The sequence below is a fragment of the Aquarana catesbeiana genome, linkage group LG03, assembly GCF_042186555.1.
Source record: "Aquarana catesbeiana isolate 2022-GZ linkage group LG03, ASM4218655v1, whole genome shotgun sequence".
NCBI classification, from domain to species: Eukaryota; Metazoa; Chordata; class Amphibia; order Anura; family Ranidae; genus Aquarana; species Aquarana catesbeiana.
In genome coordinates this window covers 539,433,704-539,455,421 of record NC_133326.1, presented here as the reverse complement: position 1 = coordinate 539,455,421, position 21,718 = coordinate 539,433,704, and the positions used below count along the sequence as shown (strand labels likewise).

Here is a 21,718-nt window from a genome sequence, read left to right as displayed (position 1 = left end):
CTGGGATAAACATTTTTTTTTATTAGGACTAAAATTATTTCTGTATTTGTTATCAAAAGACCTTAGCAGAATCTGCTATGCTGAGATATGGGAACAAATATGTCACATTTGGTTGATAAGAGGACCTTATAGGGTCAGCAGGTTTGCTGTATCGATACATTTATGGATTTGTCCAACGAGTCATTTATATCTGTAATGTTTATTATAGGCCATATTTGATTAGGAACCTTTCAATAAATACCAATTATCCGGCCATAAATGATCATAAAACTCTCTGATAAGTTGTGTTTGTAATCAAATAATTGGCCGCAGTCCAGCGACCGCCTCTGGCTGCCTGTATATTAACCCCAAGCCATTCTGGGTGCTGTTGCATCTCAGCAGAGCATCTCACAACCAGCCGCAGCTCCAGTCCTCCACCATGTCCACTCACAGCGACCTTATCCACATTTTTAATGGAATCCCCTTCACTACACGATCCTCAGCCGAACTCCTGAAATGTCTGGGCTCGTTCCAGGCCCACGAGGATGACCTCCTTCTCATCTCCTATCCCAAATCCGGTACCCCATGCTGTTCTCAAACTTTTTTTTATTATTTGAAAAATATTTGTATTATTTTAGAAATATTTGGAAACATGTCTGCATAATGTTCCTGATGTTGTGGCGATCAGCGCCATCTGTTTTGTGAAATTTCACAGAAACCAGTTATAACTAAGCTGAACTGATATATTTTAGAGATATATATATAGCTATATCTATATATATATAGATATAGCTATATATATATCTATCTATCTATATATATAGATATATATATATCTATATATATAGATATATCTATCTATCTATCTATCTATCTATCTATCTATATATATATATATATACATAGACTGTATATTTTTAGCAGAACCATAAAAAAAATTACTTTTTTTTAAAAAAGTTTAAGAGAAACTTCAGACAACTTTTGTTTTTCTTTTTTTTTTTTTTTTTTTAGATGTAGTAGGGGAGGGATAAAGCTGTGATAGGTCCTAAAGGTGAGGTTTCCCCTCAGTTTCTGTGCTGGTGACACCCAGAACATTGCTGTGAGACCTGTTCCCCTCTCAGGATAGACTGTGTATTTTTAACAAAGCCATAAAATAATTTACGTTTTTTAAAGTTAAAGAGAGACTCCAGACAAAACTTCTTTTTTTTTTAAGATGTAGTAGGAGAGAGATAAAGCTATGATAGGTCCTAAATGTGAGGTTTCCCCTCAGTTCCTGTTCTGGTGACAACCAAAACATTGCTGTGAGACCTTTTTCCTCTCTCAGGATTCTATATTAAACTCTATATTGACAAATACTGAGAAGGGACACTGGGGGTAAGAGAAGGTTAGCTTACAGCATAGGTGCCACCCTGAGTTTGAAATCTAACAGAGGTTCAGACTCCATCTAAAAAAGAACAAACTGTTCTGGCCAGAGTTCTGCATTTCAAAAAATATATATTGGTATGGTCATAGGCGTGCGCAAGGGGTGTGCCAGGTGTGCCTAGGCACACCCTAATCCTGTGGTTGACAACCCGCCAATGACCGGCAGGTGACAGGTAAACCGCAATCTTTCCTTGTTGACCCTCAGAACCTGGACAGGAGAGGCGGCGGGGGTGGAGTTTAGTGGAATCAATCTGTATTTTCCTCCTGCAGCAGCTGAAAGTAGGCTTCTCCTCCTCTCCCTCTCAACATTCAGCTGCCACAGGAGGAAAATAAAGGGGATCTGTACCAATATATGCCACCCCCGCCATCCCTCCTGTCCCTGTTCCTCTTTCTTCTGTTGCCCGGGTCCCCCTGTGTGCTCCCTGGCTCCCCCTTTCTCCCATTGTTTCAGGATGGAGAGTGGGGAAGAGGCCGGTTAATATGTCAAATGCATATATGTGTTGGAGCTTTGGGGTGCACACCCTAATGCAATAGGCTGCGCACACCTATGGGTATGGTTAAAATGATACTGAAAAAAAAACACAATTTGGTTTTATTAAATACAAAATCACCTTCAATGTGTTATCTAAAAGAGTCATGGAAGTGTATAAGATAAGAAGAGCTTCAGCACCTCCAGCTGTACCGTAAACTCTTCCGATCCTCCTGATCCTTAGGCCTGATTCACACCTATGCATTTTTAGTGCTTTTTGCATTTTGCTTATTTGCACTACAGTCCATTTAACATGGTTTCCTATGGAACACGTTCTGTAGTGCAAATCTGCAAAATGCAAAAAGCACTAAAAATGCATAGGTGTGAATCCAGCCTTAGGCTGGATTCACACCTATGCATGTTGCTTTTGAGCGTTTTTGGAGGTTTTTTTTTCATGCTTGCCACGTTTTTGAGCAGCGTTTTTGCGGCGTTTTTGCGGCGTTTTTGCCGCGATTTGCGTTTTGCGTTTTTTTTTTTTTTTTTTTTTTTTTTTACAGTTTTTTTTTACAGTCTAAAAAAAATGTAAAAAAAATAAAAAAAATAAAAAAAACAAAAAACGGCAAAAACGCATCAAAAATGCATCAAAAACGCTGCAAAAACGGTGCACTTGCGTTTTTGATGCTTGTCCATTGAAATCCATTACATGCAAAACGCTGCTTTTTGCATGAAAAAAAGTCCCCGACCCTTTCCAAAAATGCAGAGAAACAAAAAGGCATTGATGTGAACATGTTCCATAGGAACCCATGTTAAAAAATTCCCGTGCATTTCTGCAAAATGCAAAATGCATCAAAAAACGCGCTAGTGTGAATGGAGCCTAACTCCTGATCTGTATTCCAGCTCGGAAAAAGTTGAAATTCTGCATAATGGCCAGGGGATCTGCATTTTCCAAAGGTTGTGGGGTTTCCTTCAAACTGGTACTACTTTACACATAGAGATTGACTTAAAATCTGATGCAGCCATGCATGGTAGCCAATTAGCTTCTAACTTCAGCTTGTTCAATCAAGCTTTTAAAAAAAACCCTGGAAGTTGACTGATTTCTATTAGGGCTGCGAAAATTAATGATTAATTCCTTGATTAATCGTTCATTTTTTTGATCGATCAAAATGTTTTTGATCGGTAGGCTGCCTGCCCTGGGGCTGCTTTGAACCAAGCTGTGGCTGCAGCACTCTGCTCCCTCCTCCTCCACCATATTCCATACACAGTCTGCGGGCATCTCTCGCTGTGTGTCTCTGCGCTGAGTGTGAAAACTTTGGCCGCGCTGTGAGAAAAGTCCCGCCCTCCTCCTAGATCAGCTCGTGTGATAGACGCAGTGTTCTGTCTATCACACGAGCTGATCTAGGAGGAGGGCGGGACTTTTCTCACAGCGCGGCCAAAGTTTTCACACTTAGCTCCGAGACACACAGCGGGAGATGCCAGTGAGGCTGCGATTATGGGAACGGTGAGACTGCATTATGGGCACGATGAGACTGCATTATGGGCACGGTGAGACTGCATTATGGGCACGGTGAGACTGCATTATGGGCACGGTGAGACTGCATTATGGGCACAGTGAGACAGCATTATGGGCACGGTGAGACAGCATTATGGGCACGGTGAGGCTGCGATTATAGGCACGGCAAGGCTGCGATTATGGGCACAGTGAGACAATATTATGGGCACAGTGAGACTGCATTATGAGCACGATGAGGCTGCCATTATAGGCACGGCGAGGCTGCGATTATGGGCATTGTGAGACAGCATTATGGGCACAGTGAGGCTGCGATTATGGGCACGGTGAGACAGCATTATGGGCACAGTGAGACAGCATTATGGGCACGGTGAAGCTGCGATTATAGGCATGGGGAGGCTGAGATCATGGGCACAGTGAGACAGCATTATGGGCACAGTGAGGCTGCAATTATGGGCACAGTGAGACTGCATTATGTGAATGATGAGGCTGCGATTATGGGCAAGGTAAGTCTGAGATTATGGGCACAGTGAGACTGCATTATGGGCACAGTAAGGCTGCGATTATGGGCACAGTGAGGCTGCGATTATGGGCATGGTAAGGCTTAGATTATGGGCACGGTGAGGCTGAGTTTATGACGTGTGATGTCCTAGCCATGCCCCGCTATGTCCGGCTTTGGCTGTTGCCATAACAACGGTGCTAAATCAGCTAAAAGTAGCTGGATCTGTATGTGCGTTATAATTAATCGAAATTAGTCGATTAATCAACTTAAAAAAAAACGATTCATCGAACACGAAAATTTTAATCAGTAACAGCCCTAATTTCTATGCAGAGCTGCACCAGATTTTGCACTCTCCGGTTTTCATAAATCAACCCCATAGTAGATGATAATTATTATTAACTATTGGTCACCTAGGTACTCACTGGCTTGCTGAGATCATGAAGCACCTCTACACTTCGAAGGTCACCCTCACCTCGCCCATCGAATTCGGAGACATCTCCAAACTGGAAGAACTAAACAGCATCACCACCAAGAGGATAATCCCAACACACCTCGGCTACGACATGCTGCCCCAAGACTTTAAGACCAAGAAGTGCAAGGTGAGACATGCAGGGTATTATATGTAGATGCACATAAGATCGGCAGCAGCTCCACTGCAGTGAAAGCTTTAGGCTGGCTTCACACCTCATGTGAATTGGATGCGGATTGCTTGCATCCAATTCGCATGACAGGAGACTGTGACCGGTTCTCAATGGAGTCGGTTTACACTTCTCTGGGGTGGTCACGGAGTGCATTGCACAGGGGTCCTGTGCGTTTTTGGCTCTGTTTTAGGACCGATTTCAGGCAAAAATTCAGGCCTGATTCGTCCCTGAAATGGAGAACAGGGACACACGCACCGGACCCCTGCTGTGAGCTGTGTCCGCACACAGTGTGAACCCAGCCTTAATGTCTAGTTGCTTATATAGAGGCAAAGATTTATAAAGATGAAAATTTCAGAGGAGTTTGAAAACATCCATTATGTCATTCATGGGTAACATGCCTCAAAATATTATTTTCATACTCATATCTTTAAAGCCTAAGTTCAGGTAAAACTTAAGGTTATAAAAATGAGCACAAGGGACAGTACTTATATTTAATCCAAAGTGTTGCTTGTGCTGGTGCCAGCTATCATAGCTGAAATCTTCTAGCCCACACCCCCCATACCCTGCAGCCGTAATCTTCCAGTGCTGCGGGAGTTAAAACTGAGGCACTTGTCACGGATACTCATCTAGAGTGCCAACTCTATTTGCTCTTTTCTGCCCCCTCCTCCATGCATAGGAGCTGTACTATAGCTTTCAAGAATGAAAAGTGTTATATTAATGGAGACCTTTCATTTATCTGCTCATCCTCTATTTATTTATGGATCTTACAGTACAGCTTCTATGAATGGAAAGGCGGGCATAGTTGGCACTCTTGATAAGGTCCCTGGGCTCTAGACACAGGACAGAGGATGTCAACTATGACAGCCAGGCACAAGGGAAATTTAATTTCCCTTAAATTAAATCCCTTCCTTTAATTAAAATGAGGTACCGTCCTCTTATTATTGGGTTTTGTTTTGTTAGTTTTTTTAATTTAGTATTTAAACTTCAGCTTTAAACATGTCCTTTAAGCTGAAATCAAGATATAATCTTTATTGCATATTTTCTTTGCTTTAGTATGACAGTGTGGTGTAAGCATGCGAATGTCATACCTGAGGAACCTCTGTGGAAGTTGACAATTACTGTAGTAACTGGCGCTACTACAGTGATTGTTGCAATCCTTCAGGTCCTCTGTCCCGAGTGGCTGCCCCACTGATCACAAGGAGTTGCTCATTCACCATTGCCACAGTTCACAGAACACTTTGTATTTCTTTCAATTATTACAAGATGTTTTCTAATTGGATGATGTGGCGATCGTCGCTGCCCCTGCTCTTCACCTAGTCCAATCAGAGAATGCCTTGTATTCATTAGCCCCGGAAGGGAAAGAGGAATTGCGTACTTGTTCTCAAGAAAGGAGGGTATGTATAAAGCCAAGGACCGTTTTAGCGTTTGGTCTCTTCTTTGGAGTACCGTATAAAGTTTGTGTTTTGGCTAAACATCCCTGTGCTCATTATGGATTTTTGCCATGGTATGGCCTCATCCATACAGGGCCTGTTCATAATCTTCTATTAAATGTACAGTGTGCCAGTATGAATGACTCCCTTGCGTATGCGTGGGAGTCACGTCATCTCTGCTGGCCAATCAAGAACCAGGAAGGAAGGTATACAGAGCGATATCTACATACAGAAGATGATGCATGTGGAGCCCTGTCCATAGGACCTTACAATCTATTCTGGTGACACCAGAGATGTCCATCCTCATAAGCTGTTTAGTATTATCTGACACAATAAATAGAAACTGCTCAATTATTTTGTTGAGTTTCTGTTAAAGAATCACAAATTTCTAGAAGTAATTTTGTATCAAAAGCCCCTGACAATTTTCAGAATTTCAGTGAAGGTTCTAGTGACCGCTGTACCACTAAGGCTCCTTTCACACTTCTACGATTTGGGATCCGACATGTGAAACTTAATGAATGTCTGAGAGTCGTTTCTTCTGATACTACTGAAGTTGCAGCTACTTCGGCAAAGGTTCCTGCACTACTTTGGTCTGACTTTTTATGCGACTTTGGTCCAGAGAATTTAAAGTCACAACAAAAGTCGCACTGTAAAAACACAAGTAAGTTGCGTGACTTTGTCATCTCACAATTGTGAAAGGAGCCTTAGATGTCACATAATATCTAAGGAATAATATATTTTTTATGTTCAGGATTAATTGGGTAGTATATTGTTAATTATGTGTTGTTATGTAAATGTCCCTGATAATAAGACTGTGACTTCACATTCCAGGCCATCTACATCATCCGTAACCCCAAAGACACGGCCGTCTCCTTATTCCATTACTACAGAGACAACCCCAACCTGCCCACTATTGACATGTGGAGCACCTACTTCGATATGTTCCTGCATGGACAAGGTGACCGAAAATGGCTATTTCTGTTCTAGCTATAATATATATATATATATATATATATATATATATATATATAAATATATTGAAGTACGTTTACTTATCTCTTTAATGATTGTGGCAGGTACAATGACCTCACGATCTTGACTAGATTTCATGGAAGATAGCAGAAAATAAATGATCATATAATTGAACATTTTCCCTTAAAGTATACCTAGAGACATATTTATGGCTTTCTTTTGAATAGTCTATGAAAGGGTTAAACCCCCTGTAAGGCTTATATTTATTTGGTATGTGTCATTTTTTGAGAGATTTTCCTCAACTTTATGGGGTTGATTTACTAAAGGCAAAAAAACTGTGCACTTTGCAGAGGGCAGTTGCCCTCTGCAAGTGCAATTGCTCCAGAGCTTAGTAAATGAGGTAAAGCTTCACTTTGCTAAGAGTACCCAATCCTGTGCAAGGGAAATTAAAGAGACTGCATTTTTGCTTGCACATGATTGGATGATAGAAGTCAATAGAGCTTCTGCTCATTTACCATTTGCTCTGGAGCAACTGCTCTTGAAGAAGGCAACTGCACTTTGCAAAGTGCACAGTCTTTTTCCCTTTAGTAAATCAACCCCTATGTCTTTGGGTGAAGACAGATTTACCTTATTCATTAAGCTGCATCCACTTTGTAGAGTACATGCTTTGATTCTTTAGTAAATCAGCCCCCTTATGTGCTCTGAGTGATAAACACAATGATGTTTTTGTGGGAGAGCAGCATTTCTCAGGGTCACAGCTGTTTTTTGCAGGGTGAAAGTGGAGGCCACATTGGGCACACTACCAGTCCACTACCCCCAATAATTAGAGGGGGGAGTTAATATTATTATTATTATTATTATACAGGATTTATATAGCGCCAACAGTTTACGCAGTGCTTTACAATAAAAGGGTGACTTTACAATACAGTTCTATACAGAAGGAATAGGAGGGCCCTGCTCAGAAGCAATATCAAGGGCTCCATGACCTTAGCGGTGGCCATGGGTAATATAGCACCCCTATCCCCATTAATTAGAAGATAGAACCGATAACGGGCTCTGTGACTTCCCGTCTGGGAATTCCACCCTCAGGTATCCTGGAGTTACGGTGTGGTTGGGAGAGGCTGCCAATAAATTGTTGTGCTATAAATCAGATTTGAATTGCCTATCGGTGTCTCTGATTTCCCTTGGAACTTTATGATTCTGAAAGCAGAGCACTATAAAGATAACAGATGGTATTTAATGCTCCTAGGACAGCAGTGTTTGTTCCCTGTTATATAAGATTTGGGTGCTGAGACTGTCTGAAGGACACTGATAGTAACGTGGCCCTGACTTTAACCGTCGCTGCGCCTCATTTCCGCAGATCTAGATGGCGGAGATAATAATTAGTATTAGAGAGGTAATATTCAATATTGAATGATAATAAACAGTATTGGAGAGGTAATAATCAATATGGAAGCAGTATTGATAACTATTGGAGAGATAATAATCAATATGGGAGAGGTAATAATTAATATTGGGGAGGTAATCATTGGTATTGTAGGGTAATACTCAACATTTGAGAGATCATAATGATATTGGAGAGGGAATAATTAGTACTGGAAGGTAATGATCGGTATTGGTGGGTAATATTTAAAATGGGAGAGACAATAATTAAAATTGGAGAGTAATAATCAAGACCAGCAGTCCCCGGCGGGAGAGGGATTCCTCTATCCACTTCACTAGCGTGGATGGGGAAATCCGTTCATTATTTTTTCATTCAGCCCGACAATTGAACAATAAAATCTAAACGTATATACCCAGCCTTCAGCTCCACTAACCTTGAATGACTTTTAGGAATGTGTGCTCTCTCCTGCACGCAGCTGCACATGTTAACAAGTATATCATGAATCTGAAAATGTATTATATTGCAGCTTCCAGTCATTAGTTGTGGTGGCTGCATTCGTTTTCTTTTTTGGGCATTGTTTCCCTTTATTTTCACTTGGTGATCCTGTCGGTAACACTTCCTGTCCTAAGGTGGCAACGCTTACTTACTGTACTGTATCTATGGAGGAGTAGAGCAGGACTTCAGAACACCTTCCCCCTCTCCTCATCTCTAAACATACACTATATTACCAAACGTATTGGGACACCTGCCCTTAAACACACATGAACATTAATGGCATTCCATTCTCAGCATGTATTGTTCAATATTGAGTTGGCCCACCCATTGTAGCTATAACTGCTTCAATTCTTCTGGGAAGGCTGTCCACAAGGTTTAGGAGTGTGTCTATGAGAATGTTTGACCATTCTTCAGAAGTGCATTTGTGAGGTCAGGCACTGATGTTGGACGAGAAGGCCTGGCTCAAAGTCTCCAATCTAATTTATCCCAAAGGTGTTCTATTGGGTTGCACAGGCCAGTCAAGTTCCTCCACCCTAAACTTGCTCATCCATGTCTTTTATGGCAGTGGCGTCACTAGAGTTGGTGTCACCCGGTGCCGAAAAAATTGGTGTAGCCCCTTCCTCCACCAACTACCGCAGTACAGACCCCCCTCCACTAACTACAGACCCCACCCCATCAATATAGCCCCCCTCCCTCAGTACAGACCCCCTTCCATCAATATAGACCCCCCCACTAAGTACAGACTCCCCTCCCTCAGTACAGACCCCCGCTCAGTGCAGACCCCCTTTTCTCAGTATAGACCCCCCACTAAGTACTGACCCCCTCCCTCAGTACAGACTCCCCTCCCTTATTGCAGAGTCTGCAGACCCCCCTCCATCAGTATCAACCTCCCACCTCAGTGCAGACCCCCCCATCAGTACAGACACCCCCCCCTCAGTGCTGACCGCCATCAGTATGGAATCCCCCTCTCAGTGCAGACCCCCCCCATTAGTATAGAATCTCCCCTCAGTGCAGACCCCCATCAGTATAAAATCCCCCCTCAGTGCCAATCCCCATTAGTATAGAACCCCCCTCAGTGCAGATCCCCCCTCAGTGCAGACCCCCATCAGTATAAAATCCCCCCTCAGTGCCAACCCCTATTAGTATAGAATCCCCCCTCAGTGCAGAGCCCCCATTAGTATAGAATCCCCCCTCAGTGCAGAGCCCCCATTAGTATTGAACCCCCCTCAGTGCAGACCCCCCATTAGTATAGAATCCCCCCTCAGTGCAGACCCCCCATTAGTATAGAATCCCCCCTCAGTGCAGACCCCCCAGCAGTATAAAATCCCCCCTCAGTGCCAACCCCCATTAGTATAGAACCCCCTTCAGTGCAGACCCCCATTAGTATAGAATCCCCCCTCAGTGCAGACCCCCCATCAGTATAAAATCCCCCCTCAGTGCCAACCTCTATTAGTATAGAATCCCCCCTCAGTGCAGAGCCCCCATTAGTATTGAATCCCCCCTCAGTGCAGACCCCCCATTAGTATAGAATCCCCCCTCAGTGCAGACCCCCCATTAGTATAGAATCCCCCCTCAGTGCAGACCCCCCCATTAGTATAGAATCCCCCCTCAGTGCAGACCCCCCATTAGTATAGAATCCCCCCTCAGTGCAGACTCCCCAGCAGTATAAAATCCCCCCTCAGTGCCAACCCCCATTAGTATAGAACCCCCTTCAGTGCAGACCCCCCATTAGTATAGAATCCCCCCTCAGTGCAGACCCCCATCAGTATAAAATCCCCCCTCAGTGCAGACCCCCCCATTAGTATAGAATCCCCCCTCTCAGTGCCAACCCCCATTAGTATAGAACCCCCCTCAGTGCAGACCCTCATCAGTAAAAAATCCCCCCCTCAGTGCCAACCCCCATTAGTATAGAATCCCCCCTTAGTGCAGAGCCCCCATTAGTATAGAATCCCCCTTCAGTGCAGACCCCCAGTAGTATAGACATCCCCTGCACATGTCCACCCACATATACATAAAGTTTACAGACCTCAGAACAGCGCGGACAGATACTCACAGCCGTGTGTGTCCCTCAGGCTCCTCCTCTTCTTGTGTGGATGTAAACAGAGAGGAGGGGAAGGCGGCTTCAGTCTGCTGCACTGAGGGACACTGCGCAAGACCTGAGGCGCAGATCAGGGCAGCCGGCGGTGTTAACAGTGCGTGCAGCTACCTACGGGTGTCCACCCCTCTGGCGGGTGTCACCCGGGTGCAGCCCGAACCCACCAAACAACGCCACTGTTTTATGGACCTTGCTTTGTGCACTGGTCCAAATCATTTGGTGGAGGGGGGATTATGGTGTGGATTGTTTTTTAGGGGTTGGGCTTGGCCCCTTAGATCCAGTGAAAGGAACTCTTAAGGCATCAGCATTGCAAGACATTTTGGACAATTTCATGATCCCAACTTTGTGGAAACTGTTTAGGGATGGCCCCTTCCTGTTCCAACATGACTGCGCACCAGTGCACAAAGCAAGGTCCATAAAGGCATGGATGAGTGAGTTTGGGGTGGAGGAACTTGACTGGCCTGCACAGAGTCCTGACCTCAAACTGATAGAACACCTTTGGGATGAATTAGAGTGGAGACTGTGAGCCAGGCCTTCTCGTCCAACATCAGTGCCTGACCTCACAAATGCGCTTCTGGAAGAATGGTCAAACATTCCCATAGACACACTCCTAAACCTTGTGGACAGCCTTCCCAGAAGAGTTGAAGCTGTTATAGCTGCAAAGGGTGGGTCAACTCCATATTGAACCCTACGAACTTATGCCCCGTACACACGGTCGGACATTGTTTGGACATTCCGACATCAAAATCCATGAATTTGTTCCGACGGATGTTGGCTCAAATTTGTCTTGCATACACACAGTCACACAAAGTTGTCGGAAAATCAGATTATTCTGAACACGGTGACGTAAAATACGTACGTCGGGACTATAAACGGGGAAGTAGCCAATAGCTTTCATCTCTTTATTTATTCTGAGCATGCGTGGCACTTTGTGCGTCGGATTTGTGTACACACGATCGGAAATTCCGACAATGGATTTTGTTGTCGGAAAATTTTATAGCCTGCTCTCAAACTTTGTGTGTCGGAAAATCCGATGGAAAAAGCCAGATGGAGCCCACACACGGTCGGAACTTCCGATAACACGCTCCGATCGCACATTTTCCGTCGGAAAATCCGACCGTGTGTACAGGCCATAAGACTGGGATGGAATTAAAGTTCATGTGCGTGTAAAGGCAGGTGGCACAATACTTTTGGTAATACAGTGTACATGGGATATGTTCTGTAGTCCACAGAAGATACCTGGGAATTATATCACTGATAAGAAGAGTGCAGCATAGGAATGTATCAAATCACAAAATATCTAGCAGGACCGACAGATATTTTTATGCACCTATTGAGCAAATAAAATTACAATTGAAAGTGTTTTTTTTTAATAACAGACGAAAAAGAGAAGTTTGTTTGGGTTTACATACACTTTAATTGTGCACTTACCCAGACCATTAATGTGTACAGTCAGGTGGTGATCACTTTCATCAGGCAGTAATCAACAGACAAAAGACATAATTCTTGTTGTTCTCCTGGTAAAGGCTGAGTAGCTTCAGTGCCCAACACTCTAACAAACTATGTGCCAACTACATCCTTCTGACTACAGTGTACAGTAGAAGGAGCTCCTATCGCATCATGGTAGCTAAGTTTTTTTTTGTTTTTTTTTTTCTATTTTACGTTGTTCGGTTCTAATAAACTATGACATGCTGAGGCAGGAGGGGACACACACTGGAGGTAAAACTCTCACATGTGCGAATGTGCCCTAAGCTGCAAATGCTTCTGGAAACATTCTTCTAAAGTGTGTGTTGTCCAATCTCGAAGGCCTAATGGTGCGGTCTACGATCAGTCATTTGACAATGTCTTGACAGACTAGTTGGTTGGCCTGTCTGGTTGCAGCATGTCCATAAGCAGATAATCACTGTCACTGGTGACGATTAGTTTTTTGGCAAGTCTTAGTACAATAAGATGATCTGCTATAAAATGAATCTACAGTTGCCTTCATCTTTCTCTCCACGTGTAACTGATCTTCCTGTGTGTGTCACAGTTGTATACGGATCCTGGTTCGACCACATCCTGAGCTGGGAGGAACACCAGAATGAGATGGGGACTCTCTTCCTCTACTATGAATCCATGAAAAAGGTTTGTCCAATTATCTCTTGATTAGTATCAATATTCTACAACATATATCTGTGTGTGATTGGCACTGCCTGATTGGATGATTTTCAAACTAGATACAACTTTGTCTGTATCCGGTAAGACAAAATGTGAATTGTACTTTTAACAATATCATCCAGAGTGACCGCTAGTAGCCAGTCAGAAGTCAGTACAACAGATAGCAGTCATATAAATGGTTGCAAACAAGCACTGGAGCCTGTGTTACTCCACCCTTAACATGTTTTATCCTTCCTCTCAGAATCCCTTTAAATCGGTGAGGGCAATCAGCTCTTATCTGGGAATAAACATTAATGACAATGAAATCCACGAAATCTGCAAGAAAACCTCATTTTCCGAGATGAAGAACAATGCAGAGAATGAAATGAGTGACCCGAATCACACCGTCTGCTCTCTGACTTCTAACCGCAAAATGATCTTCCGGAAAGGTGGGTGACCCCAAATCCTAGGCAGACCATAGGAATTCCTCCCTGACCCTCCAGAGGTGACCCCTGAATTCTGTGCAGACAATAGGAAAATCTCCCTGAGGTGATCCCAAATTCTGGCCAGACCATAGGAACCCGTCCCTGACTCCCCAGGGACATCTGTGAATTGGGTGCAGGCAATTGGAATCTCCCCCGATCCCTCTGGAGTGAACTCAAATTCTGAACAGAACATAGGAGCCCCTTCCTGGGGATAAACCACAAATTCTCGGCAGACCATTGGAACCCCAACCTGACCCCTGGGAGGAAATTGGTCCCTTTGTGACAGATCCTGGTCTGGAAAGGTTTTTCTTTTTCTAATGTAGCGGTGTAGTTTCCACTAGTAACAAACATCCATCATATCACCCTGCTGCCCGACCTCCATATATCACATCCGAGACAATGAACAGTTATTTGCTTGTTTTTGTTTATTGGGGGGTATAACTTGGTTGGAGAAAGGGGTATATGGGATGCCCGCAGATCAAACACTTTGCCATATTTATAGGTTCTTTTCTGTATGCAAAAGAACCCACTCTGAATAGTCTCTAATGCAAACTGATTGGTTGCTGCTACTAGGCCAGAGCCCTGCAGTACCTCTCCCCGGAGGCCTAGAAGTTTAAAAGCATGTGCTGAACGGTGGACTACTGTTCCCAGCTAGCCCAGCTTGCAAATCCTGTGTCCTTGGGCCACATCGATTTGATACTATTCCCCCACAGTCTCTCCTCTGATCCAGGACTCCTCATCAATGACCATGTAAAGATGAGGACTTCACCAATGACTGTGTAACTGTGTAAAATCATGACTGCTGAGGATGATAAGTCAGGCCCCTTTCTCAGGCCTGCCCACACATCAGAAGTGGGGAACTCTTCTGATGGACCTTGCTTTTTGCACTGGTCCAAATAATTTGGTGGGGGATTATGGTGTGGGGTTATTTTTCAGGGGTTGGGCTTGGCCCCTTAAAGGGAACTCCTTAAGGTGTCAGCATACCAAGACATTTTTGACAATATCCTGCTCCCAACTTTGTGGGAACAGTTTGAGGATGGCCCTTTCCTATTCCAAAATGACTGTGCACCAGTGCACAAAGCAAGATCCATAAAGACATGGATGAGTGGGTTTGGGGTGGAGGAACTTGACTGGCCTGCACAGAGTCCTGAACTCAACCTGATAGAACACCTTTGGGATAAATTAGAGCAGAGACTGCGAGCCAGGCCTTCTCCTCCAATATCAGTGCCTGACCTCACAAATGCGCTTCTGGAAGAATGGTCAAACTTTCCCATAGACACACTCCTAAACCTTGTGGACAGCCTTCCCAGAAGAGTTGAAGCTGTTATAGTGGCCAAGGGTGGGTCAACTCAGTACTGAACCCTACAGACTGGGATGACATTAAGTTCATGCGCGTGTAAAGGCAGGCGTCTCAATACTTTTGGCAATATAGTGAACCTCTACACTGAATTGGTTGCGCCCTCTCCTTTTTTGTTACATATTTTCAGCCATGTGACTACAATTTTCAATGAGATTTCATAAATCTCATTAGACTAAAAATAACTAACATTGTCTTGAAGATATGTGTCCTTGTTTCAGTATTAGTTTCAGTGTAATAAAACCAACTAATTCTCTTGCATGACTATAAGTTGTAGAAATGCACAGACACGCACAGGTAAATATTCATCAAAGAAGAGACCTTGACACATTTTGCACATTTCTCAAGTACTTTTTCATAAGGACATTACACATCTAGCTGATGGAAGACTAAAGGAGATGTGTGGGAATTGAAAATAACAAACACACATACTCACCTCCCTGCTGCAGCATTAGTGCCGGAGCTTTCTAGTGCTCACTGGAGCACTGGGCTGGGGAGGGAGCAGCTGGCTTAGGCTCTCAGCGGCATGCAAGTAAGATAGGCTGACCAGAAGTCCTCGGTCACCGGGGACAGTCCCCGGACTGAGGACACTGTCCCCGGACCAAGTCTGTGCCCGATTTTGTCCCTGGTTAGGGTTGCCACCTGTCAGGTATTGCCCCGGACAGTTCAGGTTTAGACAAGTGTGCCTGGGTCTCGGTCCACCTGTGACCCAGTAAATATGTCCTGGGGATGGAGCTAGTGTAAGACCAAGTTCCGACACTGCACTCCACTCAATGAGATTCCTGTCGGCTGTGCCTCTCTCACCCCCCCCCCCCCCCCCCGCCACCACTGCCTCGATGATCTCCTTTGCAGTCATTGGTTGCTGTCCTAGAAACCAATGACATGTCTTTTCTGCTGTTCATACTGCATAGTGGGAGGTAAATAGCCCTAGAGCGGCTCCACCTCCACCCCCCCCCCAGCTCAGCTCTCACACTTCCCTCATTGGTTGCAGTAGCTCCCGGGTCCCGCTGGTAAGACAATCTGAATGATTGTGTTTAAACAGGGCAGGGGGCGCTGATATAAGGGGGGGTTCCTCTGATCTCTGGAGGTCTCTAAGGAAGTGGGTGTGGGCACTGATATAAGGGGACTGTGAGCTAATGGGGGGTCTCTAAGAGGGGGTACTGACTGCTGATCTAATGCTTGGTGATCAACCATTAAATGAGCAGTGCCCCCCCCTCCTTATCAATAATGCCTTTCAGTGCCACCTATCATTGCCACATATCAGTGCCCATCATTGCTGCATATCACTGGTGCCTATCTTTGCCACCTATCAGTGCCCATCATTTCCACCTATCAGTGCCACATAATGCCACCTATCAGTGCCAATCATTGCCGCATATCAGTGCCCATCAGTGCAGCCTCATCAGCGCACATTAGTGAAGAAGAAAATTATTTATTTACAAAATTTTATAACAGAAACTAAAACTTTTTTTTTTCAACATTTTCAGGCTTTTTTTGTTTGTTTTGCAAAAAATAAAAAACCCAGTGGCAAATAAATACCACCAAAAGAAAGCTCTATTTGTATGAAAAAAATTACATATGGGTACAGTGTTGTTACCATGCAGTCTTTTACTGTTCTGAATTGTTAATTTATATTGTTATTGTTGAACCAAGATTCTTTGGTAAGAATAAAATACAAAATATGCATAGAAAAGTTTTTTCTCTATCTTATCTTCTTAACATTTGGTAGTCATATCCCCAAAAATTCTAAGTATCTTTTTTTTTTTTTTTTTTTTTTTTTTTTTAACTCTTGGACGAAATGTGAAAAATAACGTATATATCATACAATCATTCCATAAACACATACCACATACACTGCATATATGATTTGAGAAAAATATGCTTATAAAATGGTTTACCATTTGCCAATAAAAAAAATATGTCCCCCGATTTCATTTTAAAAATCTGGTCACCTTAAAGTAAGAGCACCCCTGTGACCCAAAAGAGAAGTATGGCCAAAAAAGCTTTGGCCATAAAAATTCCAAGTAAGAGGCACGAAAACCAGCACACAGGAGATGCCAGCGCTGGAGGGACTGTTGGAAAGGTGAATATCTCTGTCTTTATTTCTGCTTTAAAGTGGTTGTATATGTATGTATATGATAGATATAGAGATATATCTCTATCTCCCTACAAGACAAAGGCATAATGAGCTAGTATGTGTAATGTTATCACGTACTGGATATGAAACTCTGTAGCTAGTTGCCATGTTGTTTGGAACCTTAGGGCAGCCATGACAGCTTGGCTAACCGTGTAACATTACAGAAAAATCTGAACTCCCTCCTCCCTCATGTTAGGAATTCATAACCTTTACTTTGAAATTTTTTAAAGCTATCTCAACAGAGAAAGCAGAACAAGGCTAGTTCAGTAAAAACAGCTCATCTAGGCCTGGCAGGATGTTCAGGCCTGTCGTAAAACTATTACCCTCTCCATTCAGAGAGCCAGCAGACATCAGTCGTAAATACCTGAATGCACATAAAGCTTAAAACAGTGGAATATGTATGAAATTTCAGCATGTTTCATAACTTCCAAAGTAATAATAGCACAGCCATAATATGGACATATTTAGTTTCCTCAGATAATTGTCTCCCAGAGTTATTTCGCTGTGATTGGCCGGAGCCGCGATGACATCACGGCACAGGCCCTTTAGAAACGGCACGATCGAGCCGGTTTTTAATTCAGTGCGCACGCGCCAATGACATTGGCACAAGTGTATATGTTAAATATCTCGTAAACTGTGCAGGGTTAGAAGATATTTACAGTACCTACAAGTAAGCCTTATTATAGGCTTACCTGTAGGTACAAGTAGTGTAACAGGGTTTACAACCACTTTACGTCGAGTGATTACTGTAAACATGTGCGCATCTCCACGTACATCCAAAGTGGGGGAGAAGAATGGAAATCATAGCGAGACAATCTCACCTCTTGAGTTTGAAAAGATAGAAGGCTCAATAGACTCTACCTGTAAATGAAATATGATATTTTGTTGGAGCAACCTTTTATTATTTTGTGTAACCCCTGATTTCTCTTTTGTCACAGGCACTGTTGGAGACTGGAAACAGTATTTCTCCACCAAGCAGAACAGGCTGTTTGAGGAGCTCTACAACACCAAGATGAATGCCAGTTGTCTTGCCAAACACATCCACTACGAGAACTGAGTCCATCTCTCATAGTTCAGACTGTATTGTTACTGAGAGACTTCCTCCATTACTCCATACCAGGCAGACTGGCACAGGAAAGGTCAAAAACAAGGCAGATGCATGGACAATTCTTAAAGCATTCCTCCACTCAGTAGTGGGACTCCACAGAGTTTACCAGTTAACAATGGTGGCCACAGCCCTAAGATGTAACAGCCGGGTGACCAAATGACACTTCTGAGCTTTGAGTAGCCACTAAGGCTAAACCCCGGGGCCTCTTTATAAACATGGACAGCTGTCTCACCACTTCAGTTCTGATGGGCCATTTTACCTACGTTCCCCCAATATGTGAAAACATGAAAAAGGAAATCTTAATATCAAAAAGCTGTCCAAAAAAAGCTGAAAAACAAAATGTAAAGTGAGGAGAGAAAATTTGTCACCTTGCAAAAAGATCCTGCCACTTATCCACTATTACAGCTGGTTTAGGACGTGGAAAATTGGCAGACAGAACCTATACTTAAATTGGCAAAATCTGTCTTCGTGTAGATCTCTCTGGGTTATTTTTATTGCTGTTGTAAAAAAGGGTGAAAATTAGCAGCGAGACTGCTAGATGAATGATAAATAGATGAATATGGCAGAGTATAGACAGTTTATAAACAGGCCAAGTGGTGGATTTACTGCATTCTCCACTGGATCCACAGGGTGGCACTATATGTCTGCCCAGAGGCGAGTCATTCCTGCCCTCTAGATTTAAATCCATCAATAGTATTCAACACTGTCTTAAAATTTCTATAATTTCCCCTCTATAATATTTTTGGGAAGTATGAAATATTTTAAACTGCAGATGTTTAGAATAATAATTTTATATTTATAGAGTACATAGGGAGCATTTTTAGTAACACTTTGCTAAATCTCTGCTGAATTTGGCAATCAGAAACAGGTTCCTATCATGTAAAGTGACTTCCACCCTCTGTATGCTTTTCAGGTTCTCTAATCACCCTCAGAGGTACCACAGAGACGTCACATGCTTGTCTTCCCTCCTCCGACGCAGGTCACATGATCGCTGCTAAAGAGGCTTAGGTGGACAGGAAAGAGACAGCCAATAAGGTGCTCTGCTTAAACAGCTGTTATCCCCTTCTGCAGGGACCACATGATCAATGACGTGGCATCCATCACATGACCATAACCAGAGGACAAATGAGACTCCTTCAGATAGTATATGACTTCTCTAAGACTGCATTCACACCTTTATGCGTGTTTCTATGTGTGTTTCTGGAAACGCGTGAAAATTGCGGCAAACATGCATCACAGTTGGGCTGCCATTATTTCTTCTAATATTTCTTGTCTAATATTGGCACTCCAAACATGGGTAGCATGGTGGCATTTTGTTGCACATTTGCTGTACAACAAAACATGCATCGCAAAATTCGCTTGGCTCAATGCCCAAAAAAAGTACATAAGTCAAGTGAATGGACTGTCCTATGATGTTGTGTGATAAATGCACCAAAAAACGCAGTAAACGCATCGCACAGGTGTGAAAGCAGCCTTTCTGATGCCTTAGGTGGTTTCAATACCTCAAAATGATCATATAGTTTATGGTGGACACATGCTTAGCGCAGCTTTCAGCACGTGGTAAAGCCTAGCTGTTTCCTCTCGTATTTTGATGTGCCTTTTTGGTCTCTTAAATATACAATTGAAAGTATTTTTGTTCTATCAGTTCAATGAATACTTGTTAGTCCTCACAGAAATCTTTTGAGCTATAAACTTTGTGATTCACTGTTATCAGTTACATTGTTTCCTGCTAGTTCTGGACTAGAAATACTTTTCCAATATGTCATGGGATGGGGGAGATGTTCTGTGGTTTCATCCTAGGATGACAATGCTGCCCCTCTATAGACACAGTACAATGAGTGGGCGTTGTCATCCTAGGACAGGAAGTGTGTTATTGGCAGGATCACCAGGTGAAAGAACTAGGGGGGGGGGAGGGGGGAATGACAAGAAAAAAAGAAAACAAATGTAGCCATTACATCTAAGGACTGGTAAGCTGCAATATATTACCATTTTATTCTTAGGTTTACTTGCATCATGTAACATAAAGAAACTGCCAGAGGCATCTGAGTTAAGCAATAAGAAAAACACGTCATCTGTGTAAGGTTTTCACCAGAACAATGGAAGTTTGACACATTGTTTGCTTAGAGTTGCTGCGTCTTTTTTTATGGGACCACAAGGTGGCAGTAGATTCCTATTGGTGGTGACTGATATTCTGCACTTTTCTGATTGTGGGATGACCATGACAGATTCAAGTACTTCAGCTGCATTGTAAATAGGAAAGATTAAGATACATCTCATTGACTTTTCCAGGGCCGCAGAACTGATTTCTCATCGTCATCTGTTCATCTATGAAAGGATCAGCAGATAGGTGAAAGGTTTGCTGGTGGCCTCAGGGGAGAAACTTGATTCTGCATTCTCTGCTGTGTAGTTTGTATCTTTCATACAAATTCATGTTTTATTTCCTTCAATAAACTACTTTATGTTCTTTACAGTATTGCTTTAACTCATCCATTATATAACAGACCTGAGGGAGGTGGAATCATCCACTGCAAGAAATGGGGGGTGAAGGTACAAGAAAATTTGTTTTAAACATTAGAAGAAAGTTGTTTTAGCTTGGGATGGAGCTAATAGCAATCGAACCTTTGTTTTACCTTATCTACTATGGTACTCCTAATGCCTCCTTTAAATTATCCACTATGTTACTCATCATCCATGCTTTACATTATCCACTGTTACTCCCCATACCTGCTTTAAATTAAGTACCGTTACCCTCGTAATTGCTTTACAACCCCCAAAATGGTTCTCCTAATGCCTCCTTTAATTTATCCACTATGCTACTCCTTACCTGCTTCAATGCTATGCACGATGTTACTAATCCTACTCATGTAACTTGTAAATGGGATATTTAAATATGCCTACGTAGGGATACACTTAAGCTCATAATTATTAGAAACATATAAATGAAAAAGTTATATAATTTATTGCATTCAAAACTTAAAAACAATCCCCCCCAAAATAATTTTCTTTATAGGGCAATAGGACCTTACTATTGTATTATGAACAAATATACTGTATTTTCAAAGACACAAAAAAACTAAGTACAAAACAGTCTATGCGTTTCACAGATTTCTTTCCGCTTCCTCAGGACTGGAACATGGTTTTTGTTTGTGTTCATTCCAGAAAGATAAAGGTCCATCTCATATTACACAAAATCTCATACAGATAAAAGCAAGTGATGTGTCTGGGTTCCAACATCCCCTCCCCTGGTCTGTGGGAGAGCATGCACACTCAAAGGAAAAGCATACAAGAAGGAGCTGTGTCTTCACAAACACTGTCACTCCAAAAGGCCCAGTCACCTCCAGCAGCAGTTGGTCTACTACTGCACACAATCATCATGCAGCCAGTCATTGGTAGATTTGTTCATACCCACAAGTTACTGAGTAGGGTTAGTATATACCCTATATACTCAAGTATAAGCTGAGTTTTTCAACACATATTTTTGTGCTGAAAACGCCCCCCTCGGCTTATATTCGAGTCAAGCACTTTTTTGCAGCAGAGAATGACATTTTCCGAACCGAATTTGGGGCCCTGTATCTCAGGGCCACTTGGTGCTGGGGTTC

The 21,718-nt window shown here is 42.9% G+C and overlaps 1 protein-coding gene across 1 annotated transcript; it reads left to right on the top strand.

The window, feature by feature from the left end:
• The first annotated feature begins 372 nt into the window (after nt 1-372).
• Nucleotides 373-20,265, top strand: LOC141132700 (sulfotransferase 6B1-like). The gene is made up of 6 exons (XM_073621433.1): nt 373-557; nt 4,294-4,478; nt 6,782-6,908; nt 12,926-13,020; nt 13,295-13,481; nt 17,950-20,265. The coding sequence occupies exons 1-6, from the start codon at nt 419-421 to the stop codon at nt 18,066-18,068; spliced, it is 852 nt and encodes a 283-aa protein (XP_073477534.1). The 5' UTR covers nt 373-418; the 3' UTR covers nt 18,069-20,265.
• Nucleotides 20,266-21,718: the final 1,453 nt, after the last annotated feature.

Bases quoted from the DNA above. Each gene is read 5' to 3' on its own strand.
- LOC141132700 (XM_073621433.1), top strand. From the start codon at position 419: ATGTCCACTCACAGCGACCTTATCCACATTTTTAATGGAATCCCCTTC. The intron at 6,909-12,925 runs GTGACCGAAAAT...TGTGTGTCACAG, and splicing joins TATGTTCCTGCATGGACAAG to TTGTATACGGATCCTGGTTC. The intron at 13,482-17,949 runs GTGGGTGACCCC...CTTTTGTCACAG, and splicing joins CAAAATGATCTTCCGGAAAG to GCACTGTTGGAGACTGGAAA.